The sequence below is a fragment of the Capra hircus genome, chromosome 21, assembly GCF_001704415.2.
Source record: "Capra hircus breed San Clemente chromosome 21, ASM170441v1, whole genome shotgun sequence".
Lineage (NCBI taxonomy): Eukaryota > Metazoa > Chordata > Mammalia > Artiodactyla > Bovidae > Capra > Capra hircus.
In genome coordinates this window covers 67,438,051-67,459,380 of record NC_030828.1, presented here as the reverse complement: position 1 = coordinate 67,459,380, position 21,330 = coordinate 67,438,051, and the positions used below count along the sequence as shown (strand labels likewise).

General features: G+C 64.9%; 1 protein-coding gene across 1 annotated transcript; it reads right to left on the bottom strand.

Annotated features, from left to right (window-relative positions):
* TRMT61A (tRNA methyltransferase 61A) lies at window positions 11,344-18,489 on the bottom strand. The gene is made up of 4 exons (XM_018066232.1): window positions 17,612-18,489; window positions 16,715-17,075; window positions 14,178-14,444; window positions 11,344-12,445 (listed from the first exon to the last, which is right to left on the bottom strand). Exons 1-4 carry the CDS (start codon window positions 17,978-17,980, stop codon window positions 12,186-12,188), a joined length of 1,257 nt encoding a protein of 418 aa, XP_017921721.1. The 5' UTR covers window positions 17,981-18,489; the 3' UTR covers window positions 11,344-12,185.

Sequence of the window (21,330 nt, the reverse complement as noted above, 5' to 3'; positions counted from 1 at the left end):
GTGGGGGAGGAGCCGGCACGCCCACAGACGGGGGGAGTGGGGACCCCGGGGGCCAGGCCTGCTGTCAGACGCCGGCGAGGGCTCCATGAGCGCATCTGTGACCCTGAGAGGGGGCCTGGGAGTCCGCCAGCCCCTCCTGCCCGGCCCTGCCCCAGGGGACCCGGCCCTCCCTGCCTCCCCTTGATGGAGTCCCGGCCGCAGGCCTTAGGGGCCCCGAGGTCAGCTCCCTCACCGAGGCTTTGACGTCAGCTGATGCAGGCTGGGCCGCCCAGGGCTGCAGGGCCTCTGTGAGCTCCCGGAGGCCCAGGACACTGCCAGAGGCCCCACCGAGGCAGCTGCCCACAGGCCTCCGCGGGCCACTGTCTGCGAAGCGGGCAGTGAGGGCCACTTCACTGTGGGGTTGAGGCCAGGGCGGGCGCGGCAGAAGCCCGTGGTGTTGGAGCCCCGAGGGGCCCGGGCAGCCCCAAGCGAATCGCTGTGGTTCTGCTCAGTCTGCCCTTCAGGCCCGAGGCGCTTCTCCCCTCCCGCCATCAGCAGGGCCGCCGGCCTTGAGGCCTTGAGACAGCCCCTTGCCAAGGCCTCTGGGGTCCGACCCTGGGCACTGAAGCCCCTCAGGGTCCAGGGGCATCTCGGAGCCGAAGCTCTGCACTGCAGCCTGCCTCCCCTTGCTCCTGCTGGGGTCAGGCAGAGCGCCTCGTGTGGCTGCATGTGCGTGCTGTGTGTGCACGGGTGTGTGGCACTGCGTGTTCCTGTGTGTGTGCTGTGTGTGTGCACATGTGTGCGGTGTGTGCATGTGTGTGCGTTCACGTGAGTGCTGCGTGCGTGCATACATGTGATTTGTGTTTGTGAGTGCTGCGTGCGTGCAGACATGTGGTATGTTTGTGAGTGCTGCGTGCGTGCATACATGTGGTTTGTGTGTTTGTGAGTGCTGCGTGCGTGCAGACATGTGATTTGTGTGTTTCTGTGTGCTGTGTGCGTGCATGTGTGTGTATGCATATGAGTGTTGTGTGTGAAACAGACAGTCCACCACGGAAGCCCCGGAGACCTGCAAGTGTTCGAGGGGCCTGGGACACAGGAGGGCTTGGAGACTGGGAGCAGCCCCTGAGCCGGGCCGGGCCAGGCTGAGGAGGGATGTCTGGCCACCAGCTCGAGGTGTCCTGGGAACAGGGCCCAGGAGGAAGCCTGCACAGCAGCAATGGCGGCGCCATAGCAACGCGGCACAGAGCGCTGGCCTACTTACACCCCGCCCCCGCCCGCTAGCGCCCGCCCCAGGGAGGGGCGCGGCTCCCAGGATGCGCCCCAGCCTTTGGGGGCTCAGTGCCCTGGAAGCCCCACGCCTGCTCATCCACAGGCAGGGTGATGGGACAGAACTGTCCTGCACCCGATGGTGCTCAGCCCCCTAAGGCTCTCCCCGTCTCCTGGGGGCTGGGCCCCAGTGGTTGCAAAAGGGCTTTGGAAGTTTCCAGCCCAGAAATTTCTGAGCTCTCTGTGCTGCTGGAGTGACCGCAAGCCCTAAAGTTCTCTGACCCCAACCAAACAACTGGGGCAAAGGCCCCCAAGTCAGGACAGCGTCTGGATGGGAGGGGTGGCCAGGAGCACTGGGGTGGCCAGGAGCACTGGTCGCTGAGCCTCTGCCCTCAGACCCCCTCCTGGCCTCTGGCCTCGGTGCGGACAGGGCGCAGGGGCCAGGTTCTGCGCACAGCAGGTGGGCAGGTGTGGAGGGCTGTCACTCTTTGAAGGAGAGCCCCAGGGCCGACATCAGCCCTGCTGACAGTACCAGGCCTCCCGGGCCTGCCTCCTGGACCAGTCTGACATCCAGGGCCACCCCCCTGGTTGCCTCCGCCTGCAGGAAGACCACCAGGTGCACTTCGAGCCTCGAGGCTGTGGACAAGTGTCTCCAGTGCCCAGGGAGGCTCAGCAAGCCCAGAGGAGACCTGGGGCACCCATGTGGCCGGCACCACTGGCCTTCTTGGGCTAACCCGCCCAGCAGGGCCTCATGTAGGGGTCATCTCTGGTGCACGGGAGGTGCCCTGAGGAGGGAGGGAGCTCTGGAGCGCGGGGCCCTGGGGACGGGAAGCCCTTGGCCCCACAGAAGGTGGCTGTCACCCGACACCCACCAGGTGTGTTTTCGCATTGAAAACCAGGTGTTTCCCGGCCTCCCCTGTGGAGCCGCCGGGCGGAGTGCCTGCTCTGTGGCCTCAGGCCTGGGCCCTCTCCAGGCCGGCCTCAGCTTCCCCACAGGCACAGACGTGTGCCTCTGGGTGTCCAAGTGCCCACTTTGGGGCGGCAGCTCCCTACCCAGCTCGGGAGCCTGGGGGCCACTGTGACCCGCTGTCCCGATTCCCCCCCAAGACTGGGAGCCCCGCCCCCCCGTCCACTCACTCCTTCATCCACCAGATGCCCTCCTGCGTCCCAGGGCCAGTGCCCAGTCTCGGAATGAATGAAGGAGCGGAAAGCAATGAGTGAGGCCCTGAGGGGGCAGGTCGCACTCCCATGTGCGTGGGGGGTGCTTGTCTGCACACGAGGGCGTGTGTGTCTTAGTCCAGGCACCAGCTGCAGCCGCCCTGCCCTCCCCTCCCCTCCCCCTGCCCCCTAATTTATTCCATGAGGCCCCCATGCCCCCCCCACTCGCTGGCCCCCTGCAGGGCGGCAGCTTTGTCCCCAGGCAGATTCCCAACGGCTGGCCGCCTTAGGGAAGAAAGGGCCCTTCTCTGGCCTGCGGTGAGGTCACCGGGAGGGGCCCGTGCTCACAAAGGCCGCTGCCCCCCAACCCGCCCCACTGGCAGCTGCCTCTTTGTGTTCAACTCTCGGCTGAGGAGAGACCCCGAGGGGCCCCTGCCCAGCCTTGGAGGCCCCGGGCTGGTCTCTGGGAAGTGCAGGGTGGGGGGCGGGGAGGGGACAGGAGCAGCCTTTCCCTGCCTGCTGCGCCCCCACCGCCTTGCTCCTGATCCGTGACGGCACCTGTTGAGGTGCAGACACACCCGGATGCTTTGCTGGGGTGGGCAGCTGGGGGGAGTCTTGGCCCGGCGGGGTGGGGGTCCAGCTGTCTGTCTGGGTCCCCAGGACTGGCAGGTGTCGGGGGTCAGGGCTCTGAGTCCATTATCTCCCCGGATCCCATGATGCCTGGCGTGTGCGCTCACCTCTGCGTGTGTGTGCGTGTGTGCGTGTGTGCACATATGTGAGCTGGGGGGAGGGGCTAGCAGGCTTTTGTCCAAAACCGCCCAGCCACCAGGGGCGGTGGGACTAGAGACACCCCCGCACTCCTGCCAACCGTCCACAGTGAGGGCGGCCCCCCTCCAGACGGCCCTGGGCACCTCCTCGGGCAGAGACCAGCGGTGGGGGCGCCCGGGGGCGCTGCTCAGCAGAGAAGAGGGACAAAAGCTGAGAAAGGGCGGGACCAATGCCGGTCCTGTGGACTTGGAGCTGCTGCCTCTGGGCCCACGAGGACCGCCCAGTTCAGGCAGAGCCCGGGCACCATGGAGAGGGAGAAGGCAGGCCGGGCGGGGTCCTGGACACCCATCTCTGGGGGCTGCGGGGGGACACGGGGTCTCAGCTGCCCAGGTGGAGGCAGGTCTGAGGGTGAGGGCCGGGCCGGACCAGGAGCTCAGGCACCATCGGTGGGGCGGGGGCTCCCTCCCACAGGTGCCAGCTGGCGGCGGGGGCCCTGCCCAGAGCTCCTTAGCAGTCTCTCCACGGAGGGAGGAAGCAGAGCCGGAAGGGAGCCAACACGGCCCCTGTCTTGTCCCAGACAAAAGCAGCCTCGCTGGACGCCGGGGCCAGCCGCTGGGGGTCTGGGGCCCTGCCAGGCGTGGCTGCTGGCAGAGCCGGCCCTGGCCAGGTGGGGTGCCAAGCCTCCAGGCTGGGGACGGTAGGGCAGAGGATCGGGTCCTACTGAGGCCTCTAGCTCTGCTTGTAACCTGGTGAGAGCCCTGTGCTTGAACCTAGAAGGACCAGCCAGGAAGCCTGGTCGGCAGAGGCAGAGGCCCAGTGGAGGCGGCCAGCCAGGAGGCTGGGGCAGCCTGAGCCGCAGGAGCCCGTGCCCACCACCCTCCCCCTGGGTGCCCAGCTCACAGCCCTGGCTGTCTCAGGGCCAGGCAGCCAAGGGCCTCGGTGTCCTGGGGGCCAGGGGAGCGGGGGCGGGACGGCCCGGGGCCCCTCTCCTCTCACCCAGGAAGGTCTCCGGCCCGTCCATCACCCAGGGCCCGGAATGTCCATTGTGCCTGTAGCTTAGCAACAGGCCTCAGAGGGCCCTGCGCCCCCGCCCCACAGCCGGCCACCCGCATTCCTCAGCCGGGCACTCGCCCCCGCGGGCCCAGGCCGTGCTCGCCGAGCGTGTCCAGTGGCTCTGAGCCTTCCCGTCAGTGCATCCTGGGTCCTGGGCAGCCATTGGCCCGCTGCTGGCCCTGTAGGTGCCCATAGACGCCTCATCCCCTGGTTCACGCCCTCCCCCTCCCCCGCCCCCCTCACCCCCCCAGATTCACCTTCTCAGCAAATGCAGTGGCAGGGACAGAAGGCAGACAAGTGGCGTTAGGGGCGGGCGTGGAGGAGACAGACGAGGGCGGGGCGGGGGCCCGGGGGTGCCTGTGTGGGCCCAGGACTCCCCGAGCTGGTCCGTCCTTGCATGCAGATCTCACTGCAAGAGGGTGGAGGCCTCAGCTACTTTCCGGGGGCCAGGGATGAGGTCAGGCCTTGGTGGCAGCAAGGGGCGGGCATCTGGAGTCGGACGGGCCAGGAGAGGGGCTGCCTGGGAGCTCAGAGGCCGGCAGTGAGGGGTCCCCGCAGCCCTGCCCGTCCCGCCCTCCAAGGCAGGGGGGCGGCTCCTGAGGTCCACCCTCCTCCTCAGCAAGCGGGCTCCCAGGTCAGCGGCCACTGGACCTGCGCTGGGAGGAGCAGAATGCATGTCTTACTGTGTGCCCGGCCGGCACCAGCCCCGTGCGTGTCTCTCGTGGCAAACAGTGCGTGACCCGCGGCTCCCTGCCCCAGCGCTGGCGAAGCCGGGACGCGCCACCACCTTTGACTCAGGAGGAGTATGGTGACCCTGGGCATTGACCTAGCTGGCCCCTTAACGGTTGCCTGGGGCATTGCTTCTTAAAAAAAACAAAAGTCAAAAACAAATGTTTTACTATGGAAAATATCAATGAAATGCAGAAGCAGAGAGAATCCCAGAGGCTGCCAGGTCTCAGGGGACCAGGATTTCAGCTCCCCCCTCCCCCACCTAGGTTATTTTGAGGCAGACTGCAGCCACCCTGTCATTTCACAGTATCATTAGCACGCCTAAAAGTCGTTCCCAAACCTTGGAGACATCCACTCAGGCTTCCAATGTTCCAACTGTTTTATTTTGTAAAATAAAACATTTGGTTTGTTCAAGTCAGAACCAAAAGAGGTCCCTGCTGCTCTCCGGGATCTCGGGGCCTAGTGTGATGAAGCCGCTGGGAGACTCGGTGATCCCAGAGGGGCCTGGGGCCTGAGCGCACAAACATTCCAACCAGAGGAAACAAAATTAACCTCTCACTGATAACAGCATGGCCTTGGAAAGAGCCAGGTGGATGGTGTTGGAAGCTCCCGAGTTGTGACCACGTCAAGGTTTGATGGACGTCAAGGTTCTGTTTAAGAAAGAAAAGAGCAGTGTGAGAGGCCCCAGTCCCTCTGGCGGGGGTCCTTGGACCCTCCACCCACCCCAGCTCCAGGTGCAGGTGGTCAGGTGCGGGCCTGGGAATCTGCACTTCCCCGAGCTCCCAGGTGACTCGGGGGCAGCTGATCCAGGCCCCACCCCGCTCCCTAGCAGCTCCGGCGTTTCCTGAACACACCCGCAGCCTACGTTCAGGAAAGTTTCTTCCACCTGAAACGTGATGACTGCCTGGTGCCTTTGTAACGATTCAAGAACCAAAAACAGTGGCAGGCGTGCCCACAGCAGAAAGATGCGATATATGTACGGTCGTAGTATTAGCCGCTCAGCCGTGTCTCTCTGTGACCCGATGGACGGCCAGGCTCCTCCGTCCCTGGGTTTCCCAGGCAAGAATGCTGGAGCGGGTTGCTGCGTCCTCCTCCAAGGGGTCACGTCTCTATCTCTGTCTCAGTCAGAGCTACTTGGGGCTTCCCTGATGGCTCGGCGGTAAAAGAGTCTGCCTGCAGTGCAGGAGAAGCAGGGGGCACAGGTTTGATCCCGGGGTTGGGAAGGTCCTCTGGAGGAGGAAATGGCAACCCACTCCAGGATTCTGGCCTGGGAAATCCCACAGACAGAAGAGCCTGTGGCTACAGTCCATGGGGTCACAGTGGACATGACTGAAGCAACCAAGTGCAGGCCAGAGGGACTTACTGAACTGCTACAAGCATGGGTTTGGCATTTTAATGTGCCAGTTGGTGGCAGGGTACCCAGGAGCCAGGAACATGGGCTCAGAGGACCTGGGACATCACCCTCCTCAGTCCTCTCAAGGCTACTGTGGGAGGAAAAGCTGGGCGGGAAATAAGATGAAAGAGGGTGACGTTCTCTCCACACCTGCCAGATGGACCGCAGACTTGGCCCTGAACTTCCTAGTGGCTGAAGCAGAGGGAACAAGATTAGCTAAAAGTTGGAACCACCTGGGACATCTGTCCAAAACACACCTTGAGATTCTTACCAAGGCTTGGGATTGAGGCCAAGCTTGAGATTCTTACTGAGTCCTGTGCGGCCCCCCCCCCCACCAGACACGCAGGGGCTGCTGCCCAGACTGCATCTGGGGGACAACTCAGTGTCCCTGGGGGGAAGAGCGTGGCGGGAGCAGGACTCAGCCCTGTGCAGGGCAGCAGGCGAGGGCAGTCTGAGGCTGCCCCCCACCCAGCAGCAGCCCCACAATCTCTGCCTCTCCAGCAGGGTCACGTCTGGATGCTTCAGCGGTCGGCAGGGCGGGTGGCCAGCAGAGATAGAACCAAAGGCCAGGTGGTGGGAGGACACTTCTGCCTCTTGAGGGTAGGGAGGGCAGTGGGGCAGGACTCGTCCTGGGGAGGACCGACCGAGACAGGAAGTGGAGGGCGGATGGAGCTTTGGATCCTGCCAAAGGCGAGGCCAGGCGAGCATCTCGCCTCCCGCCTTCCCCGAGAGGAGAGGCACACTGTGTGCAGACAGGGAGGGCCGGGCCCACACCTGGCTGTGCGGGAAGAGGGGACTCCGCCCAGGAAGGGAGCAGAGGGCCGGCCGAGGCCCGCCGGTGCCGGGGAGGGGCCGGCACACTCATGGCATCGTGGGAGTGTGGGGGCACCGGGGCCACGTCCAGGCCTCAGGGCCTAGAGAGACCTGAGCCTCCTGCATTCTCGGAGGGGTGGGACCGCCCGCTGCCCACCAACACCTTCATTCTGCAAGGAGTCGGGGCGGGGGGCTGTGGGGGGCACTGTGGAGCCTTCTCTCAGCGCCAGGCTCTGGGGCGTGGCATGCCCCTGGAGTGCCCGGGCCCTGAGGAGTTGGGGAGCATCGGGGAGAGCAGGAAGGAGGGAGGCGGCTGGCCAGGCAGGGACGGCAAAGGAAGCGGGGGCAGGTCAGCGGAGGCTCCCCACCCCGTCTCTCGACCCCCTCGGCTTCTTCTAAACAGGTGCCCGCAGCCGGCCTGCCCTGCTCTTTGAAGGGACAGCTGCCGGGGAGAAAGCTGATTATCGTCCAGGGCTAGAAGCTGTGAGGAGCTCCCGGGAGCGTGACCCAATTCCGCGCTATTCTCAGCCTGGTGGGAGCGAGCGCTTCCCTCCCGCCGGCGCTGCCGCTTCCCAGGCAGCCTGACTTTGAAATGCCCTCGTCCCGAGGCAGGCCGGAGACACACACACGCACACGTGCGCACACACAGGGGGAGGGCGAGGCCCTGCGTGCCCCCCCCCCCCGCCCCGGCCCTGCAGCTCCTCCCCTAAAATCACAGGGTCTCTCCCTCCACTGGGACCCGAGGTTAGGCCATGTGACCAAAGGCTTGAAAAGCGCCTGCATGACCGGGCTCGCCCCTACCGCGCCTGGGCCGCGGGCCGCGCCTGGGGCCGCAAGAGGAGCGCGGGGGGCGGGGGGGGGTGCCCCAGGATGAAGGGGAGGGGCAGTTTACATAAGCTCGGGCCCCACACGGGGAAGAGCCGGCTCTGGTCGAGTGCTGCCAAGCCACAGGCCCAGAGCAGCTGGCTGCGGCTTTAAGCCTGAACTTTTTTTTTGGAGCGGGGGTGGGGGTGGGATGGGGCGATCATTTGTTCTGCAGCACGTCTGTGGGGACGGCTGACCAACGCACCTGCCTCTGAGCCTGGGGGTCAGCCGTGCTGCCTGCCTGTGTGGCCCAAGAGCCTTTTCTGGCTTAGCTGCACAACTGGCTCTAGGCACAGGAACTGTGTGACCCGGACTCCCAGAAGTCTCAGTGTCACGTCTTCTGGTACACATGCAAGTGTCCCTGAAGGGGCAAAAAGCTATTCAAGTCCTACAAAGTGCAGAGGACATGTCTCAGATGGACTCAGAAGCAGTCCTCAAATTCTGGCCTTGGCAAATCCAAGATCAGAGGTCTTCCTGGAGGCAGTGGTGGCTCCCACGGGTGCTGACCGTCACCGAGACACTGTGGACACAGACTGTCCACACATCCATGTGATGCTTCATCTGTGGCAGCCGTCCCTCCCCCCGCACCCCTCAGGCAGGCAGGAGGGAGGGAGGATGTGGTTCTGGAAGCCTGAGCCCTTAAGCGCATCCTCGGGAGGGCAGTGTGGGGTCTGGCTATCCCTGCTGGGGACGGGAGGCCTGTGGGGCCCTGTCCAAAGTCCTTGTTCCCCTGTGACTGCGGAGGCCACGTCCTGGCAAGGCGTTCTTGTTCCTCCCTGCCCCCACTGCTTGCTTTGCTGAGAGCAGGCACTTCTCGCCTGCACCATCTGTGCCTGGTTCCCCTGAGCCCTTGAGGACAGGACAGGCTGCCCTGGAGGCCTGGGTGCTCAGCGCCCCAGGGTGCTCAGCCCGTTTGTTGGGTGAGGGCACCCAAGGCTGATGAAGGTGGTTGCCGTGAGGACTCATCTTGCTTGCTCCCTCTTGGGAGCACTGGGAGCCAAGACCTCCAGCAGGGGCAAACCCCCCACCCAGGACCCTCTCACCTGAGGCGCCAATGGAAGGCAGGCGCACACCCCACCCCGCCCGGGCTGGCATGGGAGCCTTGCAGCCCCTGGGCAGAGCAGAGCACTGGTCCTGCGACCTGCGTGAGCTCAGAAGCCTTGCAAACGTGGCTGGCAGTTTCCAGCCAGAGGCTGCGCTCTGATTCAACCTTGCTCCAAAGCAGTCGCTCCTGGCGCTTTCCACTTCCTCTCCCGGGTCGTGGGAAGCTGTCCTGCCTGGGGAGGCCACCTGCTCACCTGCCTCTAAGTCCCATCTGCCCTTCCACATGCAGGACTGTCACTTCTTCCAAGGAGCCTTCTAGGATCACAACAGCCATGTCTGCCCTTTGGCGTCTATGGTCACGCTGACAACCACACAGTCGAGCAGGGTGTCAGATGTGGGAGGTCCTGGGCCGGTGGGCGGAGCTGGGGGTGGGCCTGATCTTGGCAAGTCTCACCTCTGCAGCACAGGCCTCAGTTTCTCTCCCCATACATTGGGCTGGGATGGGGTAGGAGCCGCACCATCCCCACCCCCAATCCCGGGCCAGGGTCCCAAGCAGCCCACCCCGTTTCCCACACAAGCTAGACGCCATACATTCCTGGGAGAACAGAGGCCACGGAGGCAGAGAGAAGGGGCTGGGGATGGGAAGCCCACCCCAGCCCTGCCCACACCCTGCGAGGCAGGTACTGATTCAAGGGTCCCTCCCCACACCACCCCAGGTTGGGCATAGAGCATGAGCCCCTCTGAGGTAGGTGATGGGGTGAGGGGGACACGGGGGGGCCAGGGGCAGCTCACCTTGGGGCTGAAGGGGGAGGGCCTGGGGCCTTCCAGGGGAGCTGGCTGGAGGCGGCCCCCACAGAAGTGGGCTCTGATCCTGACCTGGGGCCCTCGGGCAGGTGAGTCTCATACCCAGGCCAGCTGTCTCCAGGGCTTGGGCCCAGGAGCAGGGGTGGGGTGGGGGGCAGGGTGATGCATCACACCCCTTGGGCCGGGGCCACGTGGGTACAGGACTTTGAGGAAAAACTGAAGGTCAGGGGTGCACGTCTGGGGCTGGACGGGACTTTCCCGGTGAATCCTTGTCCTGTGACCAGCCCCAGGCTGCTGCCTCGAGGGAGTGACCAAGTGACCTGCTCATCGGTCACTCACTCACCAGGGGCCCTGGGTGGCACACTCCCCATTTGAAGGATTGAAGGGAACTGCCTGGCTTCTGGCCATCTGTCTGCAGGGGAGATCGCGAGCTGGGGTGCCGGGGCGCAGCGAAGGGCTGTGTGGGAGACCATCTGGGGGCGGGGGTGAGAGGCTTGAGGGGCTTTGAAGGGTGGGCGGGAGCTCACTGCTGGCTCAGGGCCAGGTGGGGCTCCAGGCTGAAGCCCTGGGATGGGATCGAGGTCCGGTGGAGCTCTGGGGGCTTGTGTGTGGGCCCAGTCGAGGGGCTGGAGGACCATCCATCCTTAAAAGAGCAGCTCTGTGGCAAGTATAACCACGTGCATGGACAGGAGGCCAGGAATCCTGACCCCGAACCTGGTAGCCCTCCGCCTGTCATCCATCCTGGGCTGGCTTCCCTTCTGGCTCACAGGGACCCCGGTGGAGGCCCCAGAGCCTCACCTCAGGAAGCACAGGGCCTGTCCCCCTACACATACACCCCACAGGCCTCTCTGGAAGGCCGAGGAGAGCCCAGGCCCTTCCTGTCCCCACATTAGGCTTGTGGTCAGAGGTCAGCACAGGTTCTTGAAGGGGGACCTGACCCCTGGAGCAGAGCAAGGGGTTCGGGGGACCCTAGGGTCTCACAGGGGACATAGGTCTTCCTAGGAGACAGGATGTCCACCCCCCCCCCGCCCAGTCATGAAAGAGGATACTGGTCCTCTTGGAGGTTCACCTCATTTGGCACAACCCCAGGGACCCCCAAAACCTGGGTGGTGGCCTGGGGCTAGAACAGCAGGCCTGGGAGGTCGGGCCCAGCCGGACATGGACGGACTGATGGACACACCCCAGCCGGATATGGACAGACACACACACACACAGCCCCGGAGCGATCTCTCCCCTCCCCCACCCCCACTCCAGGAACAAGCGGCCTTCTCTGCAGCCGGATGGGGGTGGCCACACACTGGCCCCTTTGTCCACCATGTCCCAGGCCATTGTCCTGGAGTCCACAGCCCTGTAGCAGTGGCCCTGGGAGAGGAAGGAGCAGGGGCCAGGCGGCCGTGTGGCGAGGTCCAGCTGGATGCTGCTGTAGGGAGTGTAGGACAGGCTTCCAGGCACCAGGGGACCAGTCATTGCGCGGCGGCAACAGCGTTTATTTCTCCGCCGCGCGTGATTGGGCAGCAGCCCCAGGCCAGCACGGCCCCCTGGGGCTCTTGTGCCAACACAGGGTTACCGAGGCTCCTGCCGGCGGGCTGAGACCAGAGCAGGCACCCAGGCCCTTTGTGAAACAGGGTGCAGGGGGAGGCCACACGGAACTGGAGGGCGGGCAGGGAGGGGCGGAGCTCAAGCCAGACCCCGGGGCCCCTCCGGGCAGGCACACAGACCAGCTCTAGCACCGCCACCCGCCAGGAGGCAGGCCCAAGTCCGGCTCTGCTCTCCCCGCCACGTGACGCCGTCTTCTCACGGATACGCACTCGAGGCTCTGGCCGGGCCTCAGAGGCGGCGCTTCCTGGGTGGAGAAGTCAGGCGGTGGGTGGGGCCTGCCAGGAGGGAACCTGGGCATCGCCCAGTGGGAGCTCGGGCCTGAGGCCACCTCTCTGCTGGCAGCCGGGCGGTGGGAGTCCTGGGCCCAAGGCCACCGTCCCAGGCCTTCTCCTCCACCCTCCCTGTTTGGGGCCACGTGCCCACCCGGAGGAGCCCGCGGCAGTGAAGACTGCGAGGCCACGAACTGGCAGGGCGGGCACGCTGACCCCGTGGGGCCGCAGGCGGGAGCGCTCCCTGCCAGGGCCGCGATGCTGCACACGGCGGCTGCCCCCCTACCCGTCACCCCGCCAGCCGTCCGGGGAGGCCCCCTCGCCCCACCCTCCCCGCTGCAAGTCCATTTCTAAACACCAGCCCCGGCAGGCGGCAGCTGACCATACAAGGCAGTCTCTGGCCCGAGCTTCGCTTCCCAGCTCCCCGGAGCTCCGGGCGCGGCTCCCTAGCCCGGAGTCTTGGTGGCGAAGGTCAGGTAGCCGGTGTGGCCCACGGTTTCCTTCATGGGCGTGCCGCTGCGGAAGGGGCCGGCGTCGGGGCCGGGGCTGGCCCCAAGGTCGGGCGCGGGCAGGCTGATGGTGCGCACGTTGTAGACCTGCGGCAGCACCTCCAGGGTGCTCAGCTCCGAGAAGCCACAGGCCGCCAGCGCCTGGCACGTGCGCTGGACCTGCTCGATGCAGGGTGAGAAGGAGCAGAAGCGCCCACCTGCGCGGGGAGGCGGGGAGGGGAAGCAAGAGGCCGGGTCAGAGGGCGGGTCCCCAAGCCCCGCCCCCAGCCACCCCGGAGCCCATCCCCCACCCACCCCCGCCGGCGTCCCTCTGCCCAGGGGTCTGTGGCCCGGACCTCAGCGCAGAGGAAATGCAGCCCGGCCCCTTCAGGAGCGGGTGTGGGGAGAGACGCCGCTGTGCCAGGCGTGGACGCCCGGAACCCCGCTCTGGGCTCCGAGGACGGCCAAGCCCTCCAGCCACGAGGAGCTGAGGCCTCAGAGCGGAGGAGCCGGCAGGGCCCACCTGCACCAAGCCCACCACCTCACTCCATGGGCCGCCAGCGGGCACGGCCACCCCGACCCCCACTGGCGGCCGAGGGCTGGGGCCAGGGTGGAGTCTCCCCACGGCAGCTGCTGGAGCACTCGCTGAGCCCAGAACAGCTCCAGCCACAAGGAGTGGCCTGGGGCGGGGGCTGCTGTCACAGAAAATTAGAGGCTGTCCTGGCTTCTGCAACTGGAGGCGCCTACAGAGCCAGCCCTAGGCTCAGGGATGACAGGCGGGGGAGGGGGTGGGAGCCCTTCCTGCCTGCCATCTCCCCCAGCCCGGCCCAGGCCCATCCCAGAACTCCCCTGGCCCATCCCAAATCTCCCCTGCAGGGCAGGGGCGGGGAAGCCAGGCTGGGGGAGGGAAGGTGCCTGGGGACAGCCCTGAAAGGTCCCTTAGGCCTGGTCATCTCAGCCTCGGCAAGGAGGCCTGGGCTCAGAGGCAGAGTTGAGGTCAAGCTGGAGGGCACAGGGTCACCTCGGCGAGCCCAGCCCCTGTGTGCACAGCCGAGGTGGCCCCACTGGGTAAGGCCGAGCCCCGGGGGCTGCACTGAGCCGGAGCTGGGCTCACGCAGGCAGGCGAGCCCTGGAGAACAGCCAGACCACGAGGGAGTCGAGAGCCTCTGGGCCAGAACAAGCAGATGCAGAGAGCAGGGCTCAGTGGGGCGGAGGGGACAGGACAACATATGCAGGGCTCCTGGGCCAGGGACTGCCTGCACTCAGCCCAGGCCACGCGCCCGGCTCTGGCCTCACGGGGTCCCTGGGGCAGGAGGGACCTGTGGGCATCGGGGGCCAAGCAGAAGGGGCAGGGGAGCTAGTGCTCCCCGGCTACCCTGGTACAGACCGAGGACACGGGAGTCCAACGCCAGTGGGCAGGGGACCCACTAGGACCCACTGGCCAAGCATCGTCGTTCAGAGGGGCAGGCCATCCCCAGGGCCTCCGGGCTTCCCCCTCCCGCTGCTCTGCTCAGCGGGGAGGAGGCAGGGAGGCCTGGCTGCCAGAGCCAGCAACTTCTCCAGAAAAGGGAAAAACCCAGGGCCTCGCCAGCGCCTCCTGGCTCAGAGCCGACCTCCCCGCCTCTGCACCCAACATCTTCCCTAAAAGGGGTGCATTCGCCCGGCTTGCAGCTGGTGGGGAGAGCAGACTGCAGGCACCGGCTGGGGTCAGGGGCTAACCTCTGACCTCCGGCATGCTCCGCCTCTCACTCAGACAGGGCTGTACAGACATTCCCCAGGGACCTCAGACATCACCCACCTTGGGGTGGGAGTGGGCCAAGCCAAGGGGCGGGGGCCCAGCCAAGCCCTGTGCTCCCCAGTCCTGACTCCTCCAACCACCCCCCAACCTGCCCGGGCCACTCTGACCCACCCCGACCCCCTGACCCTTCCGCTCCCAGAAGCCCAGCTCACCTTCGACCTTGAGGGCATCCCAGGCGTGCCCCACGGCCTCCCAAGGCGAGGGGATGTCCAGGAAGACGGCGTCCGCCACGTGGCTCACGCCAAAGCCACTGCGGCACACATCCTGGTTCAGCACGGTCACCCAGCGGCCCACGCGGTGCTCCTGGAACTCCTCCCGTGCCCTCTCCGCCCGCTGCTGGTGGAACTCCACCGTGTGCAGGTGCCCCGTGGGCGCGATGGTGCGGATGATGGCATGGGACACAGAGCCGCTGCCGGTGCCTGGCCGGGCGGGGTGGGAGTCAGGCGGGAAACAAGCCCACCTTCACCCTGGGGAGACCCACCAGGGCCCACAAGCTCAGCCGAGCCCAGGGTTATCAGCAGGGACCAGAACCAGAGCTCCTCGTGGGGTCCTGGGACACAGGGACTGTCCCAGGTGGGGCTGAGGGAGCTGCCTATTGATCTGGTGCAGGTCCTGCTGGGCGGGGGGCAGCCCTGCCCACCCCAGCTCTGGAGCAAACCCTGTTGCCCAGACCGGGGGCCCCAACTGGGATCCTGAGAGGGGCCAGACTGCCCCAGGGCCCTGCAGGGTCTGTGCAGAGCAGACCAAGAGGCTTGCCCTGCCGCAGGCGGTGGATGGGCCCGAAGGATGGGGGTCGGTCCGTCTTCCTGCCCCCAGTCTGCTCCCGCCACATGGGAGCTCTGCCCTCACCCTGAGTGAGCACACGGCACCGTGACACGGTGACCAACACGCCCATGTCATCGCCCCTGTCTTCCTCCAGCCTCAGGCTGCCCTTCTGCTTGCCATCTTGTCCTGCAGTGCCGAGGGGGGGCCTCTAATCTCTCATCACCCCCCATGGCCTCCCCACCCCTCATGGCTCCAGGTGCCAAGCTTGATGGAGATACTCTGTGTCCACTGCACACTGACCCCTCCCCGGTGACAGCAGACAGAGCCCAGCATTTACGAGGGCAGAGCTAGAGCGGTCCAGCCCAAGGCCACTCCCTGCCCAGCCTCTGTACCCAGTGACCAGGGCGGTGACCGCCCAGCCAGACGCCACGGAGCCGCCCCTGCCCCAACTGGCACCTCCTCCCCCATCTCTCTAGGGGATGCGTCTCCCCAGCTGCCTGCAGCGCCCACCCAGGCCCCCCGCCCCCGTTACAGCCCCCGAGCCCTGCCCTCAGGCCTGTCTCCACAGCTGCCGTCAGACCAGGCCTCTGCCCCACAGCCGAGTCAGACCCCTCGTGACCCCTGGCAGTGTGCGCTTCCTCCCTGACCTCCTTCCTGCTCTTGCCACCCTGGCCTCCTCGATGGTCCCCCATGCAGGATCTCTGCGAGGCTCTCCTTCAGGGTGACCCTACCCCGTGGCTCTTCACGGCTCCCCATCAGGTCCTCCCTGACTGCCCAGCCAGAGGGACACCTCTCAGTCACCCTCAAAAGCACAGCCCCCAGTCCGCAGTAACACTGACAGTCATGCTGGGCCCACTGTCTGTCCCCTTTGAGAAGCAGAAACCCGGCCTGACTTGTCGCGGCTCTACCCATGGTTCCCAGAAGGGGAGCTGGCACCTCAGAGGAGCCCGGAAACCCGCTCACTGACCGTGCTTTTCAGCTGAGTGGAGTCAGGCCCTGGCCGTGGATGCCTTGTGGCCGGGGGTGGGGGTGGGGGGCAGCAGGGGACGAACTGGCCCTGAATCCTGTCCACCCCCAGCTCCCCTGGTGCTGAGCGGCCGGCCCCTGCCCAGCCCCCACCCACTCTCTGAACCCACTCATGGCTCAGATTCTGCACCTGACTCTCCCCATTTCAAAGTGATCGGCTGGGCAAAAGCAACCATCCCATCGTCTGCATGGAGAAACCGAGGCCCAAAGACGGAAGAGACGGCCTGAAGCCTCCAAAAGCTGACAGCAGTGCTGCTGGGAACTCTTCATGAGCCTGGAGCACAGGTGCCCGGGGCGTGCGAAACGTTCTGGAAATCCAGGCACACCTGGGCCTGGCTGCAAGCTTCGGTCCCCAGTACGTGTTTGTGCGCACGCACACATACAGAGTCTGGGAATATCTGAATTTAGGTACTTCCATCTGCACCCCAGGCCTGGCCTCAGTGATGAAGGCGCTGGCCTGGGATGAGCACAAGGCAGGCTCTTCCCCCACTGTGAGCACCCTGGAGCAGCCCTGGCCTCCCTCCAGAAAGAGGTGATTCTCAGCCCTGGGCCTTGGCTCCCATCTGCAGCAGTGAGGGACTGCTAGGCCAGGCGCCCCTGCCCTTCTGTCAGCACCCTGGTCAGCGCCGAGCAGCATTCACCACCCCCTCCCCACCTCAGACAGGAAGGCTTCCCCCTGGGCGCCTGCTCCTCCTGCAAGCTGTCCTCGGTCAGGTCCCATCAAGTCTCACCGGAGGACAGCACCAGTCTCCTAAACCAGCTTCCCTGTGTCTGTGCCCTCTCGCTGCAGTGAGCCCCCCAGAAAGACCCTGTAGAAACATGGAGAGTAACTGTGCCTCTGCCTGGACACTGGGTCTAACCTCCGCCTCCACGTACAGAGGCAGCCTGCGGAACTCACCGGACTCACAGACCACGGAGCCAGGCCGAAGCTCCAGCATCATGGTGAGCAGGGCGATGTCGGTGGAGTACAGGATCTGGGTGCGGTGCGGCAGGTTCAGTGTCCAGAGCTCCGGCGTGGGGTGCAGCACGTACACCCAGCCGCCTCGGCCGCAGGTCACCTTGGAGCCGAAGGGGCGGCCAATGAGGTCTACTGAGTGCCGCAGGACGCCGTGCCGGGTCTGGGTCTGGGCCCCCCGCTGCACGCGCACGGCCACCATCGCGCCATGGCCCAGGGACAGGATGGCTGTGTCACCCTCTTTGATCAGCTCCTCGTAGGCCACGAAGCTCATGGTGCTGCTGGTCCGGCAGGTGCTGGGGACCTGGGAGGTGTGTGGGCATGAACGTGTAAGGGGCCTGGTATCCAGGGAGAAAGCCCTTCTTGGTCTGGTCCTAAGACGAGAGCCATCAGCCCAAACCTCAGACGGAGAGACTGAGGCCGGGTCCCAGGATTCCCACAAAGTAAGGGCCTGACCCTCTCCCTCGGCATCCTTCTCTGGGAGCTTGGCTCCTGTTCTCTAGCTGTGAGACGAGAGAGAGACCACACAGGGGGGGCCCGCGAGGTCACCTCCAGGCCAGGCAGAATCCCCCCTCTTCACCCTCCCCCTGAGGGGCTCCTGGGCAGACGGGTGACGGGGCGATGCAAATGCACGGGTCCCCAGCGGAGGCTGGGGCCGTGCAGCAGGCAGTAAACAGCAACATCGGCCTGGCCTGCGTAGAGGCGGGGGGCGGCGGCTCAGGCCAGGCCGGCAACAGGGCTGGGCCCGGCCATGGGGGGTTGCCAGGACGTGCAGGGCCTGCCGGGGAGACGACCCCCCCACTACCCGCGCTCTGCCACCGTAGCCCCGCCGAGCCTCACCGGCGACGCTCGTCGGCCTCCGACTCCCGGAGGCGCCGCACGTGGCTTCGCGTCGCCGCGGCTTCCGCCTCCGGCTGGGGCGCGGCGCCCGCTGATGACGTCACGGCACTCCGCCCCCGGCGCGCGCGGGGGTTCCCGGGAGAGGGGGCGGGGTCTCGGGAACGCGCAACGCCTGTCCTCGCGTCCGGGGCGCGCTCTCGGTCGGCTTGTCCGGGTGCAGCCTGCCCGCGCCCAAGACCACCTAGAGCCCCGGTAGCCCGGCCCCGAGCTGCCGCGGTCTCCTGTGCGCTCGCGGGCGTGACTGGTGAAACTCCAGAAAATGGAGCTGCAGAGGAGCGGGTGGTCCCTCAAGGCTTTGGCGGGAGGCATCCTGAGCAGCAGGGGACGGTGGCCAGAAGCGGCCTTAGACCCAGGCCTGCCGCTCCTGAAACGCGCACGTTCTCCGGAGTGCGGAAGCCGCTTCCAGGACGGAGGGAGCCCTGCGTCCCCTCCTGGAACCCAGGGTGCGCTGAGCACTGGACGCACGGGGCTCCTCTTGGGGCCGAGTCAGTGAGGACAAGAGCGGCCTGAGCGGGGGAGGGCCAGCTGGAGGGCCCGGCAGAAACAGGGAAGCTGCAGCCCTGTTGTGTCTCAGCGAGGCTGAATCAGAGCCAGGCTCTGGGCGGACAGTGTGTGCGGGGGAGGGGCACGGGGACAGGGACCGTTTTCCTCCAGTGCGCATGTCCCCGTGGGCCAGACCTTATCTGATGGAGACCCCAGTCCACCCAGCCAGGCTGGGGCCTGAGCCCCAACTCAGAGCCAGCTAGCATGACCCTTGACCACGCTTCCCAGGCCCAGGCTGCTCCATCCTGGACATCTGGGCGTGGCCAGGCCCTGCGGAACCAGTCCCTTCCCAGAGCCCTGCCAGCTTGTGGGGCGCTGAACTCTTTCCTCCTCTGGGGCCGGGGCTGGTGAGGGTGTCCGCGGACCGCAGAATCCATGATGGAGACCCAGGTGCCTTAGCCCCTCCATGACCCTTCCCTGACTGGGCCTGGGTCTTGGAACCCCAGGAGAGAAAGGTGAGGGCCTTTAGTGACCTCCCAGGCCAGTGCTCTGGCCACCAGCTGCTTGTGTGGCTACATAACAGCCTTGCCTCCTCCTCTCGTACAACCCAACTCCATCTACAGCTCACCAACCTTTGTTCCAGGTGACTTTGCACCTGCCGGAATCATCCCTTAATTGCTCTCCTGGGAGATAGCAACTTTCCACTTCTTGGGGGTTCCTCTTCCCCAGCCTCTCAGCTACTCCGAGGCTGAGTGCACACTAAGAGCCTAAATTAGGACTCGGTGACTAGGCAGTGGTTTCCTGTGGTCCCAACTTCCCATCGCCTTTCTGTGGGGGACTGGTTGGCCAGCTTCTCCATTGCCCCCTCCTCCAGGCAGCCTTCCCAGGGCTGTCTGTCTTCTCTCTCTGAGTCTGCTCAGCCCAATTCCTCAAGCACCAACTGATTAGCCAGGTCAGGTGGGTACTTTGCCTAGGGCAGAGTTTATATATTGTCCCCCCTCCTTAAAAAAAATCTGATGCTGTATAAGCCCAGTTAAGTGTCATCACTTTGAATCTTCCCCACAATCCTGTGAGAGAGGGACCATTTTACAAACTCAGGGAAGTCAAGTAATTTGCCTAAAATCACACAGCTAATGTGGCCAAAGTGGGATTGGGATTTAAAGCCAGTAAACTTGGCTTCAGAAAACCAAAGGCAGATTGGAAGAAAGGTGGGAACATGCAGGAACAGGGCCTTGGAGGAGAACAGGAGGCGGACGATGCCCCCTGGGGAGGGCCGTTCTGCTCTGATCTCTGAGCCAAGGTCTCCTCTCCCCTGGCGGGCTGGCCTCCTGCCCCACCATACTCTGTGGCCTCAAGGCAGCCCCTGCCCCTTTTCTGACCCCAACCAACTTCCCCTCTGGGCATTAGGAGGAAGTTCCAGCCCCTGCTTGGGGCCTGGCCCTCCTCCACCAGGCCCACCCTGTGCCTGCTGAGCAGGGCCGTGTCCTGTGGATGAAAGGCCGGGGACTCTGTTGAGGCTCCTCACCCCCTCCAGGGCCAGGTGGTTAATGTGTAACCAAGTGTGATTTCTGAGAAACCTGGATGGTAAACTGGCCGGATTATGTCACCTAGCTTCTTGCCCAGACGCTGCCAAACCGGCTCCTGTGGGCCTTGGGGAGACTGGAGGGTCCATAGGGGAGGGCTCGGTTAGCTGGGAGTAGCGTTCTTCCACTGAGGTGGAGGCTGGTACACTCCTGGGCCCCCCTCCTTGTTCCCTTGCTCAGTACTATCCAGGCTCCCAAGTGGCCGCTGCCCGGTAGGGGCCTCACCCTGACTTTTGGGTCTAAAGGCCTCCAAAACCCCTCCTCTTCCCCCGTCACAGTTGCTGACCACATGTGTTGTCAGTCTGAGTCCAGCCCAGGCGTGGCCAGCTGGGGGGCTGCAGGGTGGGCCCTAGGTCAGGTTAGCACAGGGCCAGGCACTGCAGGATCACAGGGGGATTGCCAGACCGCAGACCTGGTTCCCCATCACCCACCTTCTCATCTTCCCTTTGCTCATCTGCAAAACTAGGACAAAACACGCATCTCAGAAGGCTGAGCCCTGCTGGAGCCCCAGGCAGGCCCTGGGCAAGACCCCAAGCCTCTCGTCTTCTCTTCTCTAGTGAGGACTCGCCGGTGGAGGGAGAGGGGAACGGGGTCTTTCCCTGCCCCTGGCCCCCAAGTGGGTCAGGCCCTTGGTGGCCTGAAGGTGGGGGGTGGGGACCTTCTGAGAAGCTGCGGAGGCTACAAAGAGGAAGGAAGCCCTGAGCTCTCCCCGCCCCCAATCCCTGGGGTCTGAATGTCAAGTAGGCCTCCAGGGCCAGCACTCGTTTTCTAGAAACAGAAACTTGAGTCCATCAGGCCTTTGTCCACCGGGATTTGGGGAGGGCAGGTGCAGATATTTCTAAAATTAGGGAGAAGGGCAGCAGGGGGCATGGAACACAGGAATTTCAGGCTTAAAGGACACCTGTCTGGGCAGTCCAGAGCCATTTGTCTTTTTACCTTGCTTTGCTTTATGGGTCTGAAAAAATGCTGACTGGGAGCAGGTCAGAACACGCCAAATTGAGCAAGGGAAGAGGCAGGAGCCCTCCATTGTAACCGCGGGCCTGCACAGAGGCAGAGGCAAGGGAACGTGCTCACCCCGTGCTCTGGCGCCCTCAGAGGCCCCAGCACACGGATCGCCACTCGGCCCCGCCGGAGGCACCCGTCTCCTCCTGGTTCTTGACCGTATCTTGTTCCCTTGGCTGCTTGCTCCCAGCTGCCAAGCTCACAGCCTTCCTCCAGCAGCAGTTCTGTGCCATCCTGGAGGGATTTTGTTGAATAAACACATAGATAAGTGTTTCCCCCTTTCCTTGCTTTGTTCACAAAGCAACCATATGATGGACATTAACCATAAAAGCGCCAGTTCACTCTTTAAAAAAATATTTACTGATTTATTTTTGGCTGCCCTGGGTCTTCATTGCTGCGCTCAGGCTTTCCCTAGTGGCGGTGAGCAGGGGCTGCTCTGTGCTGTGGCCTGCGGGCTTCTTCTGGCGGTGGCTTCTCTGCCCTCGGGGCTCAGTAGTTCTGGCGCACAGACTTGGCTGCCCCTTGGGCAGGTGGGGTCTTCCTGGACTAGGGCGCGAATCCCTGTCCCCTGCACTGGTCGCTGGACTTTCA